Below are 21,863 nucleotides of genomic sequence, written 5' to 3' on the forward strand. Positions count from 1 at the left end.
CACCGACACGGAAATCGTCCTGTCTAATAACTGAGAAGGTGTACATCTATTGCACATTAGTTGTCGTGTGAAGACAAAAGCTGAACCTTTCTTGGCTCAAAATATTTCATAATGTGGAAGAGTCTTTCAGAAACAAATTAACTTAAGCCCGTCGATCTTGAGCTTCACGCGACTCCGTCTACAACATTGTATTGTGAGAATTCTCCACTGTTTTAAATGAGACATTTCTTCTGGCTGTTTCAAAAGACCGTTCTTAAAAAAAATAGCTTATTTGATAATACAACAAGAAATAATTTTTCTCTAATCATAGGTTGAGCTATGTATTTCATGATCTTTTTAGAGGTTTCGATTCCACCTGACATTTCGCTGATTATTCGGGACGGTAAAAGTATATTTTTATTTTTCAATAACTGGAATTAAAGAATTACTAAACGTGCAACCCGAAGTTACCTCAAGCAGAAATAGCAAAGTTGCCTGATATTGTTTATTGTGGTGTTACCGACGGAGATGGAGTCGCGAGGGGGATTGTGGAGGGGAAAGGGATGGTGAAATATGAAGTCGTCATTAAGTCTTAACTTTTCTGAAATGTCGATAAAGAGAACCTTGTCTTTCAATAGAAGGTCCGACCTCCTTACGATATCATTTGAAATGAACCTGAGGTTTGTGCTGTGTCACAGTACTTTGGCTAAAAATAAATAAATAAACAAATGTTTCGACGTAATTTTGGAGACTACTTGTTTTCCACCGACACCCCTTAGGTAATTTACCTCAGCATCTAACTTGTCATGACACCGCGACTTTACTTGACCTTGACGAAGACACAGGATGACATGATGGCGTTGTTGAAATCAGGTTTGTGGCACGTTTGGAGTCACTTACTTTCCACTTACGAAAGAAGAGAGGTGAACTTGGCAAGACCTTGGGAGGTGGAAATGGACAGAAAGTGAAGTACAGGTTTAATATTTTCTTCTTCGAGAACTTGTATCTGATAATAACTGCCTATGCTCCGTCCGATGTAAAGCGACGAGTGTGAGATGACTTTTTAAAGGTATGCACTAGAAATGTTGGTGTTACAAAGGTTTCTCATACTAACCGCATATTCTGCTATTCGAGCGTAGTACGTGGAAATGTTGAAGGCGAGCCTGTGGTTGACCAGGGCCCTCTGCTGCGGATCCCGCGGGTAAATGCTGTGTCCGGGGCCGTACTTGTCAGCCAGGTACTGCAGGATGGCCATGCTGAAACGACAAATGCAATATATCGGGAGGGAACCTCACAGCTTTACGTTACTCAACCGCGAAAACTTAGTTTCTCCAGCGTAACAATAAATACTGCAGAAAAGCGTGTCTCATACAAAAATAAATTAACGTTTCTTAATTCTGTAGGTGTAAATTTACTGTATAGCGCTCATAAACATTACAGAGACCGTATGTAATGGAGAAGTATTTTTACCTTTCACTTAGGAAAAAACCGTTATCGTCCAGGCAAGGAATTTCTCGTTGCGGGTTTTTCTGCAATAAAAGAAAAGACATTACTTATTCTTTCAGCATTATTTCATATTACAGCATGGTATCCACAGCACATACTATTTGTTCGCCATGCTGATTATGAAATGTGTTACTGGTAGACTGGTGCCAATAGGTAATGGTTATTAATAACGAAGCGTCAGCTCCTACGGTCGAACTCTTTCTGTAGGAGAGAGTGTTGCACCTTGGAGCACTCTTCAGAATTTCTCCTCTAGCCAGTCCTATAATAGAAGTTTAATATATACTTCGTTATTCCATTTTTAAATAATAGTATTCGTTTTTAAGTGTTGCAGCCTTTTTTATGAAATTACAAAAAATACTCTGGAAGATTAAGGTTTTTCCAAATACGAAAACATGTTCCAAAGAAGAACATAGTCATGTGCCTAGGAACAAATATTCCTTTGAAATTTAAACGCGTTTCCGTCCAAGAAATCTTTTAAATAATCTATTTATTCGTATATCTGCTAATTGTTCTACGAAAGACTAGTAACCATTGAATCAAATACAACTAAGCAGAAGTATTATCAAAAACCAGTTACATATATTTTAAAACTGGACCTATTGAATACTAACACAAATTTCCCTCTAAAAATGAGTAAATTTGTTAAGAAATTAACGAAATTCGGTCAATTTAGAAATATCACACATTTCACGGTAAAAGACCCGCTTCCTATTCAAGATACAAGATGGTGCACGACTGACGAAGTATGGTTCAATAGTTCACGTATTATGTAACTAGTTGTAAAGGTAAATACAGTTTTACTTGCAGGTTTGATATTTTATGCAGTACTTAAATGTGTTTAGCTGGAAATATTCCCTAAGAAAAGAAATACTCACCACGAAGGAACCCACAATCGGACGGAAATCGGTAAATCTGATGTACATGTACAGACAAACAAATGATTACAATTTCAGAAAAATTGAATGATGTATTCAAAGGAAAAGCTTCACACACTGAGCAAGTCAATAACGCCTTGGTCCACCTCTGGTCCTTAAGCGAACAATTATTTGTGTTACCATTGATTGTTAGAGTTTTTGGATGTCCTTCTGAAGGATATCATGCCAAATTCTGTCCAACTGGCGCGTTTTATCGTCAAAATTACGAGATGATTGGAGGTCCCGCCCATAATACTCCAAACATTCTGAACTGGGAGGGATACGGCGGTCTTGCTGGCCAAGGTAGGATTTGGCAAGCATGAAGATAAGTATTACAAACCCATCCGTGTGCGGGCGGGAATTATCTTGTTGAAATGTTAGCCCGGGATGGCTTGTCATGAAGGGAAACAAAACGGGGCGTATAATATCATCGACGTACCACTGTGCAGTAAAGGTGCAATGGATAACAGCCAACGGGGTTCCACTACCAAAAGAAAATGCACCCCAGACCCATTACTCATGTTTGTCAGGTCACATGGCGCGTGACTGTCTGGTTGGTATCCCACCTCCGTCTGGGGTGTCTCCAGACCCATCATCGGTGGCCATCGGGGCTCGCTCCGAAGCGAGAGTCATCATTGAAGACAGTCAATCAGATTTCAGGCCGAAGACGTATTTGGAGACGCCCCATGGAGTTGTGGGATCCCAACCTGACTGTCACCCGCTATAAGGCCCGACGATCAGGAGTGATGGGTGTGGGGTGCCATTTAATTTCATAGCAGGACGCCTTTGGTTGTCATTCACAGCACCCTTGCATCACAGCGGCCCGTCACGCTATTCTACGTCCCGTTTTGTTGTCCTTTATGGCAAGCAATCTCCGACTAATATCTCAGCTAGATAACGCCCACCCGCACACGACAAGTGTTTCTACTGCTTGTCTTCGTGTTTGCTAAAGCCTACCTTGGCCAGAAAACTCGCCGAATCTGTCCGCCGTTGATAAAATTTGGATCATCGTGGACACAGCCCTCCAACCGGCAAGGGATTTTGCCGATTTAACGTGCCAGTTGGATAGAATTTGGCACACTATCCATCAAGAGGACAACTAACAACTCTATCAACCAGTAGCAATCAGAATAACTGCTTACATAGGGGTTAGGGATGTACCAACACGTTATTGACTTGCTCAATTTGTGAAACTCTTTCCCTCGAATAAATCGTCCAAGTTTTCTGAAATTGTAATCAGTTGTTTGTCTGTACATACAGGGTGTTACAAAAAGGTACGGCAAAATTTTCAGGAAACATTCCTCACACACAAATAAAGAAAATCTGTTATGTCGGCATGTGTCCGGAAGCGCTTAATTTCCATGTTAGAGCTCATTTTAGTTTCGTCAGTATGTAGTGTACTTCCTCAATTCACCGCCAGTTGGCCCAACTGAAGGAAGGTAATGTTGACTTCGTTGCTTGTGTTGACATGCGACTCATTGCTCTACAGTACTAGCATCAAGCACATCTGTAAGTAGCATCAACAGGTTAGTGTTCATCACGAACGTGGTTTTGCAGTCAGTGCAATGTTTACAAATGCGGAGTTGACAGATGCCCGTTTGATGTATGGATTAGCACGGGGCAGTAGCCGTGGCGCGGTACGTTTGTATCGAGACAGATTTCCAGAACGAAGGTGTCCCGACAGGAAGACGTTCGAAGCAATTGATCGGCGTCTGAGGGAGCACGGAACATTCCAGTCTATGACTCGTGACTGGGGAAGACCTAGAACGACGAGGACACCTGCAATGGACGAGGCAATTCTTCGTGCAGTTGACGATAACCCTAATGTCAGCGTCAGAGAAGTTGCTGCTGTACAAGGTAACGTTGACCACGTCACTGTATGGAGAGTGCTACGGGAGAACCAGTTGTTTCTCTACCATGTACAGGGTGTGCAGGCACTATCAGCAGCTTATTGGCCTCCACGGGTACACTTCTGCGACTGGTTCATCCAACAATGCGTCAATCCTCATTTCAGTGCAAATGTTCTCTATACGGATGAGGCTTCATTCCAACGTGATCAAATTGTAAATTTTCACAATAAACATGTGTGGGCTGACGAGAATCCGCACTCAATTGTGCAATCACGTCATCAACACAGATTTTCTGTGAACGTTTTGGCAGGCATTGCTGGTGATGTCTTGATTGGGCCCCACGTTCTTCCACCTACGCTCAATGGAGCACGTTAACATGATTTCATACGGGATACTCTACCTGTGCTGCTAGAACATGTGCCTTTACAAGTACGACACAACATGTGGTTCATGCACGATGGAGCTCCTGCACATTTCAGTCGAAGTGTTCGTACGCTTCTCAACAACAGATTCGGTGACCGATGGATTGGCAGAGGCGGACCAATTCCATGGCCTCCACGCTCTCCTGACCTCAACCCTCTTGACTTTCATTTATGGGGGCATTTGAAAGCTCTTGTCTACCCAACCCCGGTACCAAATGTAGAGACTCTTCGTGCTCGTATTGTGGACGGCTGTGATACAATACGCCATTCTCCAGGGCTGCATCAGCGCATCAGGGATTCCATGCGACGGAGGGTGGATGCATGTATCCTCGCTAATGGAGGACATTTTGAACATTTCCTGTAACAAAGTGTTTGAAGTCACGCTGGTACGTTCTGTTGCTGTGTGTTTCCATTCCATGATTAATGTGATTTGAAGAGAAGTAATAAAATGAGCTGTAACATGGAAATTAAGCGTTTCCGGACACATGTCCACATAACATATTTTCTTTTTTTGTGAGTGAGGAATGTTTCCTGAAAGTTTGGCCGCACCTTTTTGTAACACCCTGTATATCTCACATCTATCGATTTCCGCCCCATTGGAATAATTCCTTGATGCCACGTCGTTTTGTTTGTCTCACAGTGTTGCCCAATACACGACCTCATGTAAAATGACTACAAAAACTTTAGAAAGTAGTGGAGACTGCTTACGGATGTCTTCCGTGCGCATTCCTTCGTGTGGGTCTAAAATCAGTCACTAAACTGACGTACCGACCAAAAAACGACATGTGCTCCAAGCACAACGTTCTCCCCTGCTCACTCCCAGGGAGCAGAGAAGGGATCGAGTTCAGTTACATTCCGCTGCTTGTTAGTGAGCTGGACTTTCTGTGTGGATTTTATTTCGTAGGCACATCTAGGTAGAAGGTCAGTGCTTTAAGGGACGTCATAACACGCAGATCACAGTAAATTCCAGTCCACACTGACGAGGCAAACATTATGAACATCTGCCAAATAGCTCATCGGTTCACACCTAGAATGAAAAACAACGGTGATGCTGAGTGACATGTAATCTTCGTGTCATGGAGTCTTACGTGCGTTTCCGGAGATATGTGGCACCAGGTGTCCAGGTGTCAACGTATGGGTCACGCAATTCCCGTAAATCAGGGGACAGTGGATTGTGGGCACGGATCTTGCGCCCGAGAGCGTCACAGATGTGTTCCAGCTGACTCAGATGAGGCAAAGTCGACGCACAAAACTTCAGTTTGAGTTCACTAACTTTCTTCTCAAAGTAATAGAGCACTGTCCTGCCTCTGAGACGCGAGTAATTGTCCACCTGGAAGAGGCCATCGCCGTCAAGCATGAAGGAATGCAGGTGGTGCGCAATAGTGTTCTTATAGACCTCAGCTGTCAAGGTAAATCCGATTACGCTATATGTTCCATGGAAGCCAAGGTCAATATCCCCCGTGGCATAATACTATCCCCACCGTCCTGCTTCCTGTTCCGAACAGCTGGTTTCCTGGATTATGACGTATCCAGACAAGACCATCGACCTGCTGAAACAAGAATCGAGATTCATCCAACCTGCGACACGCTTCCATTGATCAACGGTACAATCTCGATGATCCCGCGTCTACTGAAATTGTAATTGACGATGTTGTTGAGTCAACGTAGGACACGCAGGGATCCTCTGCTGCGGTCCCCGTGATTAAAAATGTGCGATCAGTGTTCTGCTCCGAAAACCCTTATTCCTACACCAAAAATGTTCCATATTATCAGATCTGCCACATATAGTCGCCCATCCTGCTCTACAGAGAAGGTAAGTCTGCGTCCTACACTTTTTGTGACAAGACGCTGAGGTCCAACATTGCGTCGACTACTCGCTCTTCCACGGTCTTTCACTACAGGCGATTACTTTCACTGTTCCCAAGACTCTCTTTCCTAAGCGCCGGGCCATAATAATCTGCCTTATGTCGATGTCGCTATCAGTGGCTTTACACACATGCCGCTCATGTTGTACAACAGTTCCTAATTCGTCTCCGCTTAGGAAAGTGCCGGTGTGAAAGGGATGGCGACAGCGAGCTAAATAGGTAGGCTGTACCAAGACTTGACGCCTGGAACACCCCCCCCCCTCCCCCTCCAATCATGTCCCACGTAACAAACCGGAGGAGCTGTCCACCACAGGCAGTGACGTCTTTCCCGAAGGCAAGCTACTAACCCACCCGTTGGATCATCGACAAAGGAGTCTGTAGATGAAATCGACACTTACCCTCAAGGTCGAAACCTTGCGACAACATACTAGGGTAATAACCTAGAAGATTTCATTAATATACACCCATCAACAAAAGTTTTACATCACCCCTTTAATTCTAAATTCATGGCACAAAAAATAAGAATATGGCTGTGAGGCCAGCATGTATAGCCACTTACAATGTATCCATACGACAAAAATATGTGGAACTGCAAAATCGTCTGTTTCCAATGGGGAAGTTTTCACAACACTCCCGAGCAACATCAATACGTGGTGTAAAGTTTCCTTGCTCGGATATAGGCTTCAGTTTGTCTAGGCTAACGACCGATGGGAACATCAGGTCAGCCCTATTCCGAACTGTCCCAACCTTCAGTGACGATTGTGCGTAAGTCACGCAGTACACATGGTAGATATCAACGTCCAAAAACAACTCGCCTCAATCTACCCCACACATTTCCCATTGGGTTAATGTTCCAGAAACAGGCAGGCTAGCCGCGCGGAGTGGCCACGCGGTTATACGCGCCATGTCACGAATTGCCCGGCCCCTCCCGGCGGAGGGTCGAGTACTCCCTCGAGCAAGGGTGTGTGTGCTGTCCTTAGCATAAGTTAGTTTAAGTAGTGTGTAAGTCTAGGGACCGATGACCACCGCAGTTCGGTCCCTTCGGAATTCACACACACCGGCAGGCAACTCCATTTTAGTGATCAAATGGTTCAAATGGCTCTGAGCACTATGGGACTCAACTGCTGAGGTCATTAGTCCCCTAGAACTTAGAACCAGTTAAACCTAACTAACCTAAGGACATCACAAACATCCATGCCCGAGGCAGGATTCGAACCTGCGACCGTAGCGGTCTTGCGGTTCCAGACTGCAGCGCCTTTAACCGCACGGCCACTTCGGCCGGCCCATTTTAGTGATCCTAGTTAGCATCCTGAAAGAACGAAGTCACCAGAACAGCACGATAGCACGCAGGTTTTCATTCAACAAGATGAAATTGCCACCAATGTGTTGGCAATACTGTTCCAGTATTGGTTTCAGAATCTCGTCCGTGTAGCATAAAGCAGTGAGACCCACCCTCAACAACCATGAGAGTTGCACGGTGGTCCCATGCAATACCATCGCTGAACTTCACTCCACCACTATCTTGTTGCACATGTGGGACACAGTGTTGAGGGCGTTGGATATTATTGGTTTTTTATTCGTGTTTTTGGCCTCCGTAGTCTATATTAACAGGTTTTCTCCAAACTCGCTGTCCGCGATAATCAGGGTACAAAGAAATCCTAGATTCGTCCGCAACCAGCACCTGACGCCAAACCTGAAGCGTCCATACTGCACTGATTTCTTGCCCATCTGTCCCGAAGCCCATGGAATTGTGATGTGTGACATAGTGGTCGCGATGTTCATATCACGCAATCGTCTCCTGACAGTCTGATGCGATACATGCCGTCATTTTGCTTCTTCGAAAGCCGAATTCAGTCCCGGGTACTCGGCCCACGGATGCTTTGACTCGAAAGCAGTAGATATCGACCGTCCTGTGGACCTGTCGGACATGAACGGCCTGTGCGATGTGAGTCCTCAACACTATCTGTCAGCTGGAGTCTATTCCACATTGGCACCACATCATTTTAACGCCAGTGGACACGTCGCGTAGTTTCCCTGGTTGACAAGCCCTCTGTCCATAACATGATGATGCGGACTCAGTCATTGGTCGCGGTTGTCCTTCAGGCATGATGAATGTTCACTCTACTGTTTCACAGACGTTTCTGTATTGCATACAAAAAACTTCCTGCTACAATAACGTGTGAACTCTATTCAAAGAAGAAACGAAAAACTTCAGAAGATTTCTGGTTATTTAACACTGTTTCTGTTGACTAAATCTCACACTGCAGACTGTAAATAACTCACTGAGTCTGGATCAAAAAGACTCTTTGAAAATGAAAGTTAACTATAAATGTCATGCAAATTTTGTTTATACTGCGTTTGAATTGAAGATTCTTGGAGTACAGCGATTTCGACAGTGATTCCGCCAGTGAATAAATAAGTTTATTCACTGGAAAGGAGGGATTAATGGCCTACCACCCAAGTTTCTCTTAGTCTTACTTACATTTCACATGCGAGAAAAGTATGACAAAGTGTACCAAACGTAAAATGTCCAGCGAGCACATTCTACCATGCAAAATTATTTGTTGTTTGGTAAATTAATTTCAAAACATTATATTGATCATGGCAAATAACGGAATAATAATCATTTAATCATAAGGTGCTGACGTGAGACTGTAAGATACGAAACATTTAACTCTTTAGCAGTAACCTTTCCTTATTATATACTGAGAAACACGGTAGGGCAAAATATGACGCGGAATTAAAAACCAAAACATTTATTAGAATACTAACTTCACACATGGATACAGCCGCTCTCCGCAGAAATAAAAAAATTTCTTCTGAATCGCTGCAGTCAACTGTTTTTGTGTGGTAGCTGCCATGTGCAAAAGACATTTTGCCTGGCAGTGTTACTTACTCACCTTCATGCATGGTACGTCGCAAGCGCCGGAAATTCCTGACCCACTTTGTATATGGTGTCAAGTCCTCTGACGTCTTTCTACTTGAACGCGCCATTATCACTCAACCTACGGTCAGTAGCATTCATATCGGTCACCTTCACGGTTTCTCAAGTGTAAAAACGACCGAAACGAGACCGTAGACTATTTGGCGCTATTTTTCACAGCTGAGGCTCGGCAGCGGACATCGGTTTACCCTGTAAGCAAACGACACTGCTTGGCAGCACCGACCACCCAGTTGCCTAACGCCGAAATCGTAGGCAAAGTCACTCCCGTAAGTTGCTTAGCGTGCGATGTGTGTATTAGCCAGGGATTAAGCACATCTGAGTTGTAAAGTCCATCACCCGGGGCTGATATATTCTCTCTTAAGCGAAGCGACAAACGCCGAAACTAAGAGCAGAGAGCAAGAAGAGCAATATCTAAGAGAAGGCGCAGATACCATTGAGACGCTGGATTTTGGATTTTCCGTGTAGAACATATCACGGAATCTTATATATGCTTTTCTTACACAGGATGTAATCATATTTTTTACTAAGCAAAGATCACATTGTTCCATGTTGAGAAAGGTAATGACCTAATAGTGAATTTTATAACAACTGATTCTGTATTTAACTAAGTTAATTTCTGTTCAGATTTATGAGTTTATCCTTAGATCGCTTGTATTTAATATTTAGAGCACTTTTAGCAGGTCTTATTTCATTGCTATCAGTCAAGGAATTATTGTGCAATCCGACGTATACTTATTTATTTATTTATTTACGTCAAGTTTCTTAGGAACAAGTTGAGAAGCAAATCTCCAAGGTCATGGAACATGTCAGTACATGAAATTACAACATAAAAGTAATAACAGATAAAAACTTAATGTTTAAGAACCCGAAAAAGTCAGTCCATAAGTTTAAGTAAGCGCAATCAATAATACAATAAGAATCAGCTTAATTTTTAAAGGAACTCCTCGACAGAATAGAAGGAGTGACCCATGTGGAAACTCTTTAGTTTCGATTTGGAAGCGGTTGGATTACTGCAAAGATTTTTGAATTCGAGCGGTAGCTTGTTGAAAATGGATGCAGCAGTATACTGCACACCTTTCTACACAAGAGTTAAGGAAGTCCGATCCAAATGCAGCTTTGATCGCTGCCGAGTATTCTTGGGAATAAGCTAATATTGTTAACAAGAAATGACAGTAAGAAATGTATATATTTAAAGGCCAATGTCGAAATACCCGGACTCGTGAAGAGGGGTCGACAAGAGGTTCGTAAACTTACAACCCCTATTGCCCGAACGTCAAAATATAATACCATACGACATAAGCGAATGGAAATAAGCAAAGTAAACTAATTTTCATGTACGATCACTCACTAGAGATACCGTATGCTGTATTACTATCCTACATACAGATGTAATAATGCCATTTCGTGACATTTTCCAGGAGGCAAAGATGTTCTTCCAAAATTCAGATGAATGTAAATTCATGGTATATATTCAGCACATGTTCCTTTGTTTCTTCTTGACTACAGGAATAATTGAAAAATGGTGTGGGTTGAGTACAGGAGTAAGTTCCAAAAGTTAAAATGGTAAGTGGAGGTGAAAATGTTTCCAAATATGTCTCTGCTGAAACTATTCAGAGAAGTAATGCTGTATGAACAATACTGAATCATCTCTGTCGGTTTAAATTAAAACCTTGAAGTAGAAAATGGCTACTGAGAATGGTCATTCACAATTTCAAAATGTAATACAGTAGGACAGGAAGGCAAGAATTTTAACTAGGAGAATCCTATAGATTAAATACGCTTAGAATCCTAATAAAATTCAGAAGTGTATCATATGTGGATGACATATTTAACCATATGGAAACTACATTTCATAACTGTTCTGTTTGAAAACAAATATTTGTAGAACATATCTACTATGACTGTATAATGTAAGAGCCTAATAACAATAGAATGTTCACATTGACAAAAAAATCATGTAGTAATTTTGTACGACGCTCTTCGAGATTCAATACCGTGAATCTTGTAAAATATTTGATATATATAATATTGGCGTTGATGTTTGTCTGTACGAAGTTTTCATGACATTTATGACATGGCACAAGTCTGTTCTTCTTTCTACGTGGCATGTACCTGACGGTAAGCGATTTAAGTCTCTAAGCGCATGTGTAAAAAATTAACAAAGTTAAATGCGGGTGGTTGCGGCGAACAATCTATTCTTTTTCTAATATCGTAACTACTTCACTAGGAAAGGGGGAGCAGTTTGTTGTGTATATAAGTAGCGATAGAAATGTCGTGGCTCATTACATCTTAATCCAGAAAATACGAACTTTCTTCTGAATGTAGAAAGCCAGCCTAGAAACATTTCCTGATCAAATGATAACAGTAGTATGAATAAGGACGTATGCAGCAATGTTGTGTAGAAGAGCTATGTATCGGCCTCGTTTAGCATTGTCACTGCTACGATGTATGCGAATTACAGCGGCAAACGCTAGGAATACGTAATACAGGTAGGCCAACACCATCCATTTGTGTTACCTAGAGATTTCTCTTATTCCGTTATGTCAAACTTCAGGATATCAATAGACCAATGTTACATATGTGCTAAGCGGTGACTACACACTGTATGAGATGGCTATTTGTGGATGCTTCGTCTATTTCTTAGACATCTAGACGTACATATGTAGCAGCAGGCCACAAGACCTTGTTAAATATTTCATGTAAAGAACTTAACGAAACAATACCAAGTTATACCCGATTCCGGAAAGATAAAGTACTGGTATGACTGGTACATCCAACATTCCAGTTGGATAATTATAGTTTTTTTAGTGGTGGGAGTGACAAGACAGCCTTTAAAGTATTACTAAATGCCTTCTCCGAAAACTGCCTAGAAGAGGTAGATCGAAACCCCACTGATCACGGAAATGTATCAGACCTAATGGTGACAGAAAGACCTACCCTCTTGAGGATTCCGCTCTTGAGGCAGTTCTACCGACAGTGAATAACGATGTAGGAAGGGAAACAAGTAGAAACACATTCAGCGAACTAGACAATCAAGCATTAGATTCATATCTCAATGAAGGACACGAAACTTTTACCTCAGGATAGGGGGCATGCGTCTCAAACTAAAAAAAAAAAAGTACCCAGTAGAACAGTTCATAATGGGAAAGACCCCCCCCCTCCCCTTGTATACAGTCACTGTAAATAAACTTCTAAGGAAACGGAGACTACTGCAAAATAGATGTAAAACAAAGCGTAGGAATATAGGCAGAGAGGCGCTGCTAAGATGGTTCAAATGGCTCTGAGCACTATGGGACTTAACATCTATGGTCATCAGTCCCCTAGAACTTAGAACTACTTAAACCTAACTAACCTAAGGACAGCACACAACACCCAGCCATCACGAGGCAGAGAAAATCCCTGACCCCGCCGGGAATCGAACCCGGGAACCCGGGCGTGGGAACGCTGCTAAGATGCCTTCAGTTACTACCGTAGTAGAATATTGTCAAAAGATCTTTCACAACATCTAAAGAAATTCTGACCGTATGTAAAGGCTCTTAGTCGCATTAAAGTTAGTGCCTAGTCACTCACGGACGAGACATGGGCGCTGATAACCGCGCAGTTGAGCGCCCCACAAACCAAACACCATCATCATCATCATCACGGACGAGACAGGAACTGATATTGAGAGTAGCAAAATAAAATCAGAAATATCGAATCTGAGAACGATTTAGCTCCTCATTTAACTAAAATATACCATAGCTCCCCCCCCCCCTCCCAACAAAAGCCCGCATCTCGTGGTCGTGCGGTAGCGTTCTCGCTTCCCACGCCCGGGTTCCCGGGTTCGATTCCCGGCGGGGTCAGGGATTTTCTCTGCCTCGTGATGACTGGGTGTTGTGTGATGTCCTTAGGTTAGTTAGGTTTAAGTAGTTCTAAGTTCTAGGGGACTGATGACCATAGCTGTTAAGTCCCATAGTGCTCAGAGCCATTTGAACCCACCAAAAAAAAAAAAAAAAAAAAAAAAAAGAACTCTTCCCAGTAGTTGGAAGAAAGCACTGGTCACACCAGTCTACCATGAATTCCGAAAACGTTGATCACTTGAAACCCAAACCCATAATTTTATAACATGACATACTGGATGCTATTTGTCGAGGCCGTCAAGAAGATGTAATATTACTTGACTGCCGAAACGCATTTGAATCAGTACTAAATGTAAGGTTATTATCTAACCTACAGTCGTATCCACATCAAGCGAAATTTGTGAGTGGACTGAACATTTCCCAGTGGGGAGGACGCAGCATGTTATCATGGAAGGCGAGTAAGTGACAGAACAGGTGTACCACAGGTAAGTATATTCGGCCCCTTACTGTTCGTGTTGTATATTAATGACTTTCTATACAATATTAACTGTAACCTCAGAATTTTCACACATGATGCAGTAAGTCAGAAGGAAGTACATCCTGAACGAAGCTGTACAAATATTCAGTAAGACACTGATAAAATTTCAAAGTGGTGCAGTGATTGTCAACTTGCTTTAAATGTTCAGAAATGTAAAACTGTGCACTTCACAAAACCAAAGCCCGCAGTATCCTATTGCTACAGTATCAACGAGTCACAGTAGACTCGGTAAAATCATACGAATACTGGGTCTAATACTTTGCGGGGACATGAAATGGAACTATCATATAAAATCAGTTGTTGATAAAACAGGTAGCAAATTCGGATCATTTTGTAGAATACCCGGTAAATGCAATCAGTCTACAAAGGAGATTGCTTACAAAGCACTCGTACGACCCATCTAAGTATGACGATCGAACGAGTGGGACCCGCGCCATATACATAGGACTATCAAGAGATACCGAATGCGCACAGAGAAGGGCAGCACAAATCGTCGCAGGTTTATTTGAAGTGATGGAGAGTGTCATGGAGATGTTGAAAGGACTGAACTGGCAGACACATAAAGGTAGACGTAAACTATCCCAAGGAAGGCTACTTGCAAAGTTTCACGAACCGGCTTTCAATACTGCTGTAGGAACATATTAGATCCCCCTACATATCGCCCCCGTAGGGTTCATAAGGACACGATTAGACTGATAATAGGACAAACAGACGCATACAAACAGTCATCCTTTCATCCTTCCCGAGCTCCATACGTGGAACGGGAAAAAACTCTAATATCGGGTAAAATATTGCGTGCTTGCTGCCACTCACTTCACACTGGTTTGCAGAGTATGGATGTACACGTTAATGTACCCTTCCGTGCGTAGCTAATCTCTCTATTTTATTTCTCTTTGTATTTTGTGAGGTATTTGTAAGAGTAGTAGACATATTTCGTGACGTATTTAAGAAGTATTTCAAACGGATGTATTTTTGTTAATTAAGATAATCAGCTGATTTTTATATGCATTCATTTGTTCATATTTAAATTTTAGTGTTTAAAATTCCTCTTATGGCTTTTTTTGTCATGTGACAAACTGTAGAATTATACTCTTGTTTCCACATATGTAAAATACTGTCTGGGTTGTAATTATAAAATGATCCAAAAATATTATTCTGTATCTAAGATTATTCGATGGCTCATTTCAAGAGATATTTTATGTGAGTAAAATGATGTCAAGATTCAGGGGAGTTTGTTGTTGAAACAAGAGGAAGTGAGTTGCCTTATAGGGAGGAGGATACGTGTTTATGCAGACACGCTGTGTGGACATTTGGATTTGATTTTGATAACGGATTTGAGAGTGGACCTCAATTACTGGTTCGACAGAGACCCTTTGGTTGTACTTGGGAACGTGAAGCCGTCGAGGGAGCTGTGGAATACTAATTTCTTACGGAGAATTATTATGTAAATGGAGGTGACTACTGTATTAAACCGGAACATTATTGAAAGACTGTCCTCGTGGAACTGAAAGTTTAACAAGTGAAAATCGCTGATGAGAAGTTTGAACTGTGTTAATTAGGTGCTGAGGTGTACCTAACTGTGATTTGTTTTTCAGTGAAGTTTAAGCAGACAGAAGCTGACCGACTGTACCGGCCATTCCTGCACTTTATGTGTTGCGCGTATGGACTAAACTGTGAACACAGTAATAAAATAAACTTTCAACGGGCGCTGGCTGTGTTAACTGTATATTGCCCTAACTGAGCACCAAACAGCTGTTCTAGCATTAGTTGGAACTGCTGAGGCTTTCAGCATGTCGCGAACGATCGGCCGGTGGACTCTCACTGCAGAACTTCAAAACCCTAAGATTTAACGTGATATTAACCTTAGCAAGTACGTTATTGCCAAGATCGTTCATTTTGTCCTGGTGTAGCGGACATCACAGATTTTACTGCAGCACCAGTGAGGATACGTCATCCCCAAAAGGCGGTACAGATATTGACGCCCTCGTATGACAATATTTATTTAAAAGCGTAAAATTTACGACTACCAGTACTAATGTACAATCAGAAATAAATCTAGTAAAAGGTAGATGGTTTTCACTCTCAAGAAAACTCACTGTTATATAAGCAAAACAAAAAGAGAGAAAGGAAAAACTCATAATTAATAGACTATAATATAAACAGTCAGCTTTTGAGACGAGTGAAGTATTTGATTGACAGTTTGGTAACAGCATTCGACATACCACTGAAACTTAACTGCATTGTAATATCATGTATTACTTCATACGGATAGCGCGAGCAGAACAGTAAACAATTTACGTTTGTCAACTAGTTTTGGAGGGTCGGATATTAAATGATTAACGGAATCATTTCTTGGAGTCGTCTGTTACCACAGGTCATTAATTATAAAAGCAAGCATCACAACTGATTTCACAACGGAGGACTCTGTACAGTCTACTTACTTATCTGACATAATTTGTCAAACACTTGTTTGCTTATTCTGCCTACACATGCATTACAGAGATTTATTCATATCAGTACAATCTTGATATGTCTGGACTTTAAAAACGTGCTACCTTGTTTGAATATGTTACTATGAAGTATGATTGAGACAGAGCATATGACTAACGTGTGCGCGTTCTATGCTTACATTTGACAGGATGTGAATCCAGTATTTGTGTACGTTATGTAGCGAAGGACAAAGATACGCCTGGCAGTCGCCAAATATACTGTTCCGTTATCCAAGCACAGGGTAGTTGTCGTAATAAACGAGATAGTACAGCAGGTACGTTTCGAAACAGGATAAAACACCAGTGCATTAGCGTTCTCTACAATTTCAGTACTAATCTTTTTCGAGGATAAGTTACTTCTTTTTCGTACAGTTTCACAATTTCTGACCAAACACATGACAAACCAGCGGCTCGTTTTGCAAGTTTTCCTATTTCTTCCATTAACAGAACTTTACAGAGTTTCTAAACTGCCAAAACGACCAAGAAATGGTGGATGAGTTGCATGTATGTATCTGTTTGTCATCTTATTTACATCCGTAATAAGAGTTATGTCGTTGTTCCAACTGAAACAGCTCTAGATGGATACCTGTGGCCATTTCAACTGACGAGCATCAGCTACGACAGTCCTTTCTCCCCGTAAGGATTACCTGCAGCTTTTCCTACATTTCTAAACAACTTTCTGATGATGTGAGCATCCTGTGAACAATGGCGACGATCATATTATGCTTCCACGATAAATACCCTACTCCTTCCCATGTCTCCCAGTTAGGAAAGACTTGCTGAGTTGTGTTTCGACAAGAAACAGTGCTCAGTAGTACAGGACAGTATTAAAGGCTTTCTGGAAGGCAAGGTTCACAGTATCAACTTGGGTCCAGTTATCAGCAATCATTTGAATTTCTAAAGGAAGAAGAACGAACTACTCACAAGTTCTGTGTTAAGAAGGCGACATGATTCTTGCGAACGGGCAGTTCAGCATACAGAGAAGTTGTTATACGTGAGAACAAAGCACGTTCCTACTGACTGACATGCTACGGTTATGTTTAACTGTATCTGTTCTGCCACAGCTTTGAAAAACTGTTTCGAAGCGTGCATTTCCACTGATAGAGAATACTCTATTATCCAATACATCTACAACAAACTGTGGGAAGAATAAGGATCAATTCTATCACAAAGTTCATGTGAAAGCTATGAGTTACCCAATCCTGCGCGATTTTAGTTGCTTTACGATTTACCAAACTTCACTGTGTCACGCCTCTAATCCTATAGGCAATAATTACTAGTAATTAGCACCTTTATTAGTTCAAGATCGTTGAGGGTTACCGCAAACAACCACAAATATTTTCAAAAGCTTATTTTATTTTATTACAAGTACTGCTAAAAGTATTTTTAGGTGGTTATGGTCAGACTCAACAGTCTTCAGTAGAATGATAAGGAATTCAACATTGTTCAGGAACGTATGTCGCAGTACACTGTTGTATCGTTCGACTCTCCTCGTACACATAGATCGGTTTTTGGCGTCCTAATGACTGCAAGGTGTAGTGGCGCCATACCTTGGAAAACTCTTCGCTGAGGTGCTCTCCGGCTGCGAAGTCCACCTCTATGTTGGTGTACTCGAGTGCTAGAGCCTCGAGCGCCATCTTGACAGCCGTCGATGGGGGACTGTCACTGACCGAGTACAGCTTCAGGCCAGGCATCTCGGACACAGTACGGACGACACGTCACCTGCAAACAGGACTGGCGTCACGAAAACGTCAAAAACTTACAGCACGTCCAAAGCGCGTAGTGAATGTTCTGTGCTCTAATTAATTACTAAGTTACAGAAAGAATCATTTGCTCGAACGTGGAGTGTACCCGATCACGGATTTTGTGTTGAAGGAGCGTCAAAATGAATCCAGGGATTAGCGACACAGAGTTGTTGTAGCAACACTTAATATCATAACATCCAAAACCAGTAAAAATATACGAAAAATACATCTGTTTAAAGAAACAAATAAAAATTCTCTTGACGCCCTCGTAAGAGAGAGTCTCCAGTCCTTCCAGTCTGATTACGTGAGAGTAGACCACATGAGATTTAAATTCAAAGAAATAGCATCGACAACAATGGAGAGATATTTACCAAATTAATAAGATATGGTCCTGATGCTCTATTTTACGCAAAAATGGTCATAACACTATTGCAGAAAATAACGAAAAAAACGCGCCAAATTTAAAAGAATGCAAGGCCCCAAGACTGTCGCAGTTTTACAGAAGCACGAAATTTCGCACTAGCTTCAATACGAAATGCTTTTAGTAGTTTCCATAATGAAACTCTTCTCAAAATCTGGCAGAAAATCCAAAGAGATTGTGGTTGTATGTAAAGTATACCAGCGGCAAGACGTGATAGTACCTTCAGGGTGCGATAACAGTGATGGTGTTACTGATGACAGTGCCACTAATGCAGATTTCCCTGAAATTTCTTCACCAAAGAAGTAAATATTCCAGAATTCTCATCAAGAGCAATAGCAAACGTGAGGTACTTAAAAGCAAATATCCTCGATTTTAGCGAAACAGCTTAAATCACTTAATAAAGGCAAGGTCTCCAGTCTAGATTGTATACCAGTCAGGTTCTTTTCAGAGTATGCTGATACGACAGCTCCACGATTAGCAGTCATACACACTGTGGGGCAAATAAAAGAGCCCTTATGACTGGATACGATTGGACGTGAATGTATGCATACAACGACACCCCGTAAGACGCACACGCGTACGCCCGCCACGTGATCGACGCCGGTTCAGAGCGATATGAGGGCTGTATTCGTGTGAGTTGGGTTTGTGGGGCGCTCAACTACGATGTCATAAGCGCATGTGTATGTTACTGTGAGTGGAGCAGTGCGAAGAGAACTGTGATACTCACAGTGGAGTAGTCTCCGGTTTTGTGAGCAGCTGTTCACTGAGATAATAATGAATGGCGTGGACATGAATCTGTTCTTCATGTCTGATGAAGCCTGGTTTCATCTGAGTGGTTATGTCAACTCAAGGACTTATAGGTCCTGGGTAGCGGCTAATCCTCATAACCTCTACGAAACACCATTGCATGATCAGAAGGTTGGGGTTTGGTGTGCAGTGTCTGCACGCCGCATTTTTGGTCCCATCTTCCTTCGTCAGACGCTGATGGAGCAACTGGCAATACAGCCGGCCGAACCTTGGAGCACATTTACACAATCTTCATAACTGACAGAACTGTTAACAGAGGTCAGTCTGGTCGCGGCCCTATCTGCTCATCCAGGTCAACTGATCGGTCAGTGCGCAATTACTATGTGTGGGGAGCCTTCAAGTCTGAGGTGTATCACATCAACCCCGATGTATTTCAAGAACTGCAGCAGAACATTTCAGTTGAGGTTGCATCAATTCCAGCAGTCCAGCTTCGACCCAGCTTCATCATCTTGCTGACCAGGGACGAAAAGTGGCAAGAGATGACTGGTAAGCACTTTCAACATCAACTATAGTGACGGTAGTACGGTATTTCGTGCCTCTGCTGTGTTTCTGTGTACCCTTCTGCAGCTCGTGTTCTCGCGGTAGCGTCCTCGCTTCCTGAGCCCGGGGTCCTGGGCTCGATTCCCGGCGGGGTCAGGGATTTTCACCTGTTGTGTCGTCTTCATCAACATCATACATCCCCATTACGGTCGGAGGAAGACAATGGCAAACTACCTCCACTAGGACCTCTGGGGACTTGATCATCATCTGTGTACCCTTGAACTCTGTTCTCGGGCCACTTTTATTTGCTCTACCCTGCACAACCGTTTCATCGCTAAAGACGGGAATACCAGAGAAATGAACTAGGAGTACTCCGCTGAATTACAGACTCATGTCTCTAACATCGATACATAGTAGAATTCTGCAACATACACCCTGCTCGAACGTTATGAACTACGTCGAAGAAAACGATTTATTGAGAAACAGCCAACACGGATTCAGAAAATGTCGCTCTTGTGAAACACAAATAGCTCTTTACTCTCACAAAGTAATGAGTGCTACCGACAGCGGATCTCCATATTTTTAAATGTCCAGGAGGCTTCTTACAGCGTTCCTCAAAAGGAACTGCTAATCAAATTGCGTGACTCGGCTGTATCATGTCAGTTGTGTGACTGGATTCGTGGTTTCCTGTCATAAACGTCACAATTCGTAGTAACTGACGGAAAGTCATCTAGTAAAACAGAAGTAATGTCTGGCGTTTCCCAAGGAAGTGCTGTAGACCCTCTGCTGTTTCTGATCTACATAAACCACATAGGAGACAATCGGAGCATCTGACTTAGTTTGTTTGCACGTGATGCTGTCATTTTCCCTCTTTTAAAGTCATCAGGCGATCAAAAACAACTGCAAAATGATTTACACCAGGAAAGGTGATAACTGAATCTATACGATACGAGGTGGCGCAGTGGTTAGACACTGGACTCGCATTCGGGAGGACGACCGTTCAATCCCGCGTCCGGCCACCCTGATTTAGGTTTTCCGTGATTTCCCTAAATCACTCCAGGCAAATGCCGGGATGGTTCCTCTGAAAGAGCACGGCCGACTTCCTTCCCTAATCCGATGAGACCGATGAGCACGCTGTCTGGTCTCCTTCCACAAACCAACCAACCAACCAACCAACCAACCAACCATCTACACCATATATCACACAAATCTAAAGGCTGTCAATTTAACGAAATACTTAGGGACTACAGTTACGAATAACTTAAATTGAAACGATCACATAGATAATATTGTGCGCAAAGCAAACCAAAGACGACTAGAAAATATAACAGGTCTACTTAGAAACCGTTAGAAATACTCTTTTCCGTCCTCTTCTGGTGTAATGCTGAACGGTATGGGAACCGCATCAGATAGAGTTTACGGAGGACATCGAAAAATCCCAAAGTAGGGCAGCTGGTTTTGCATTATTCTCAAATAGGGAAGGGAGTGCCACGGATACGATATGCGAATTGGGGCGTCAATCATTGAAACAAAGACGTTCTTCATTGCGGCAGGACATATTCATGAAATTTCAATCGTCAGGGTCGTCTTCTGAATGTGAAAAAAATTTTCTGGCGCTCGCCTACATGGGCAGATACACGAAGCAAGGTATTATGAGCGTTGGCTATAGCGACGTTGAATGCCTCCATGTGCCGTTGCGGACACGTGACACGGTAACAAAAATATGTCAGCGGAGAGTACACGGATGGGGGATCACCGTAGCGAAGATATGGGCTGCAAACGGGCAAATCCATTGAGATAAGCGACTTTGACAAAAAGAAGATTATTACACTACTGGACATTAAAATTGCTACACCAAGAAGAAATACAGATGATAAACGGGTATTCATTGGACGAATATATTATACTAGAACTGACATGTGATTACATTTTCAAGCAATTTGGGTGGATAGATCCTCAGAAATCAGACCCAGAACAACCACCTCTGGCCTTGAGTCAAACAGAGCTTGGATGGCGTGTATAGGTACAGCTGTCCATGCAGCTTCAACACGGTACCACAGTTCA

At 42.4% G+C, this 21,863-nt stretch overlaps 1 protein-coding gene across 2 annotated transcripts in view; it reads right to left on the reverse strand.

Moving 5' to 3' along the window:
- The window catches only part of LOC126234601 (glutathione S-transferase 1), a 72,635-nt gene that overhangs the window by 23,771 nt on the left and 27,001 nt on the right, over positions 1–21,863 (reverse strand). Inside the window, exons 2-4 of one of the 2 annotated variants that reach the window (XM_049943320.1) lie at positions 17,897–18,068; positions 1,450–1,508; positions 1,094–1,235 (exon numbers count right to left, since the gene is read on the reverse strand). In XM_049943320.1, coding sequence (XP_049799277.1) covers positions 1,094–1,235; positions 1,450–1,508; positions 17,897–18,040 — 345 coding nt within the window. In that variant the 5' untranslated portion in view covers positions 18,041–18,068. Of the gene's footprint in view, positions 1–1,093; positions 1,236–1,449; positions 1,509–17,896; positions 18,081–21,863 lie in introns of both variants that reach the window. The other variant, XM_049943321.1, reaches the window with a different exon arrangement.

Source organism: Schistocerca nitens, chromosome 2, assembly GCF_023898315.1.
Source record: "Schistocerca nitens isolate TAMUIC-IGC-003100 chromosome 2, iqSchNite1.1, whole genome shotgun sequence".
In the NCBI taxonomy this organism is placed as follows: Eukaryota; Metazoa; Arthropoda; class Insecta; order Orthoptera; family Acrididae; genus Schistocerca; species Schistocerca nitens.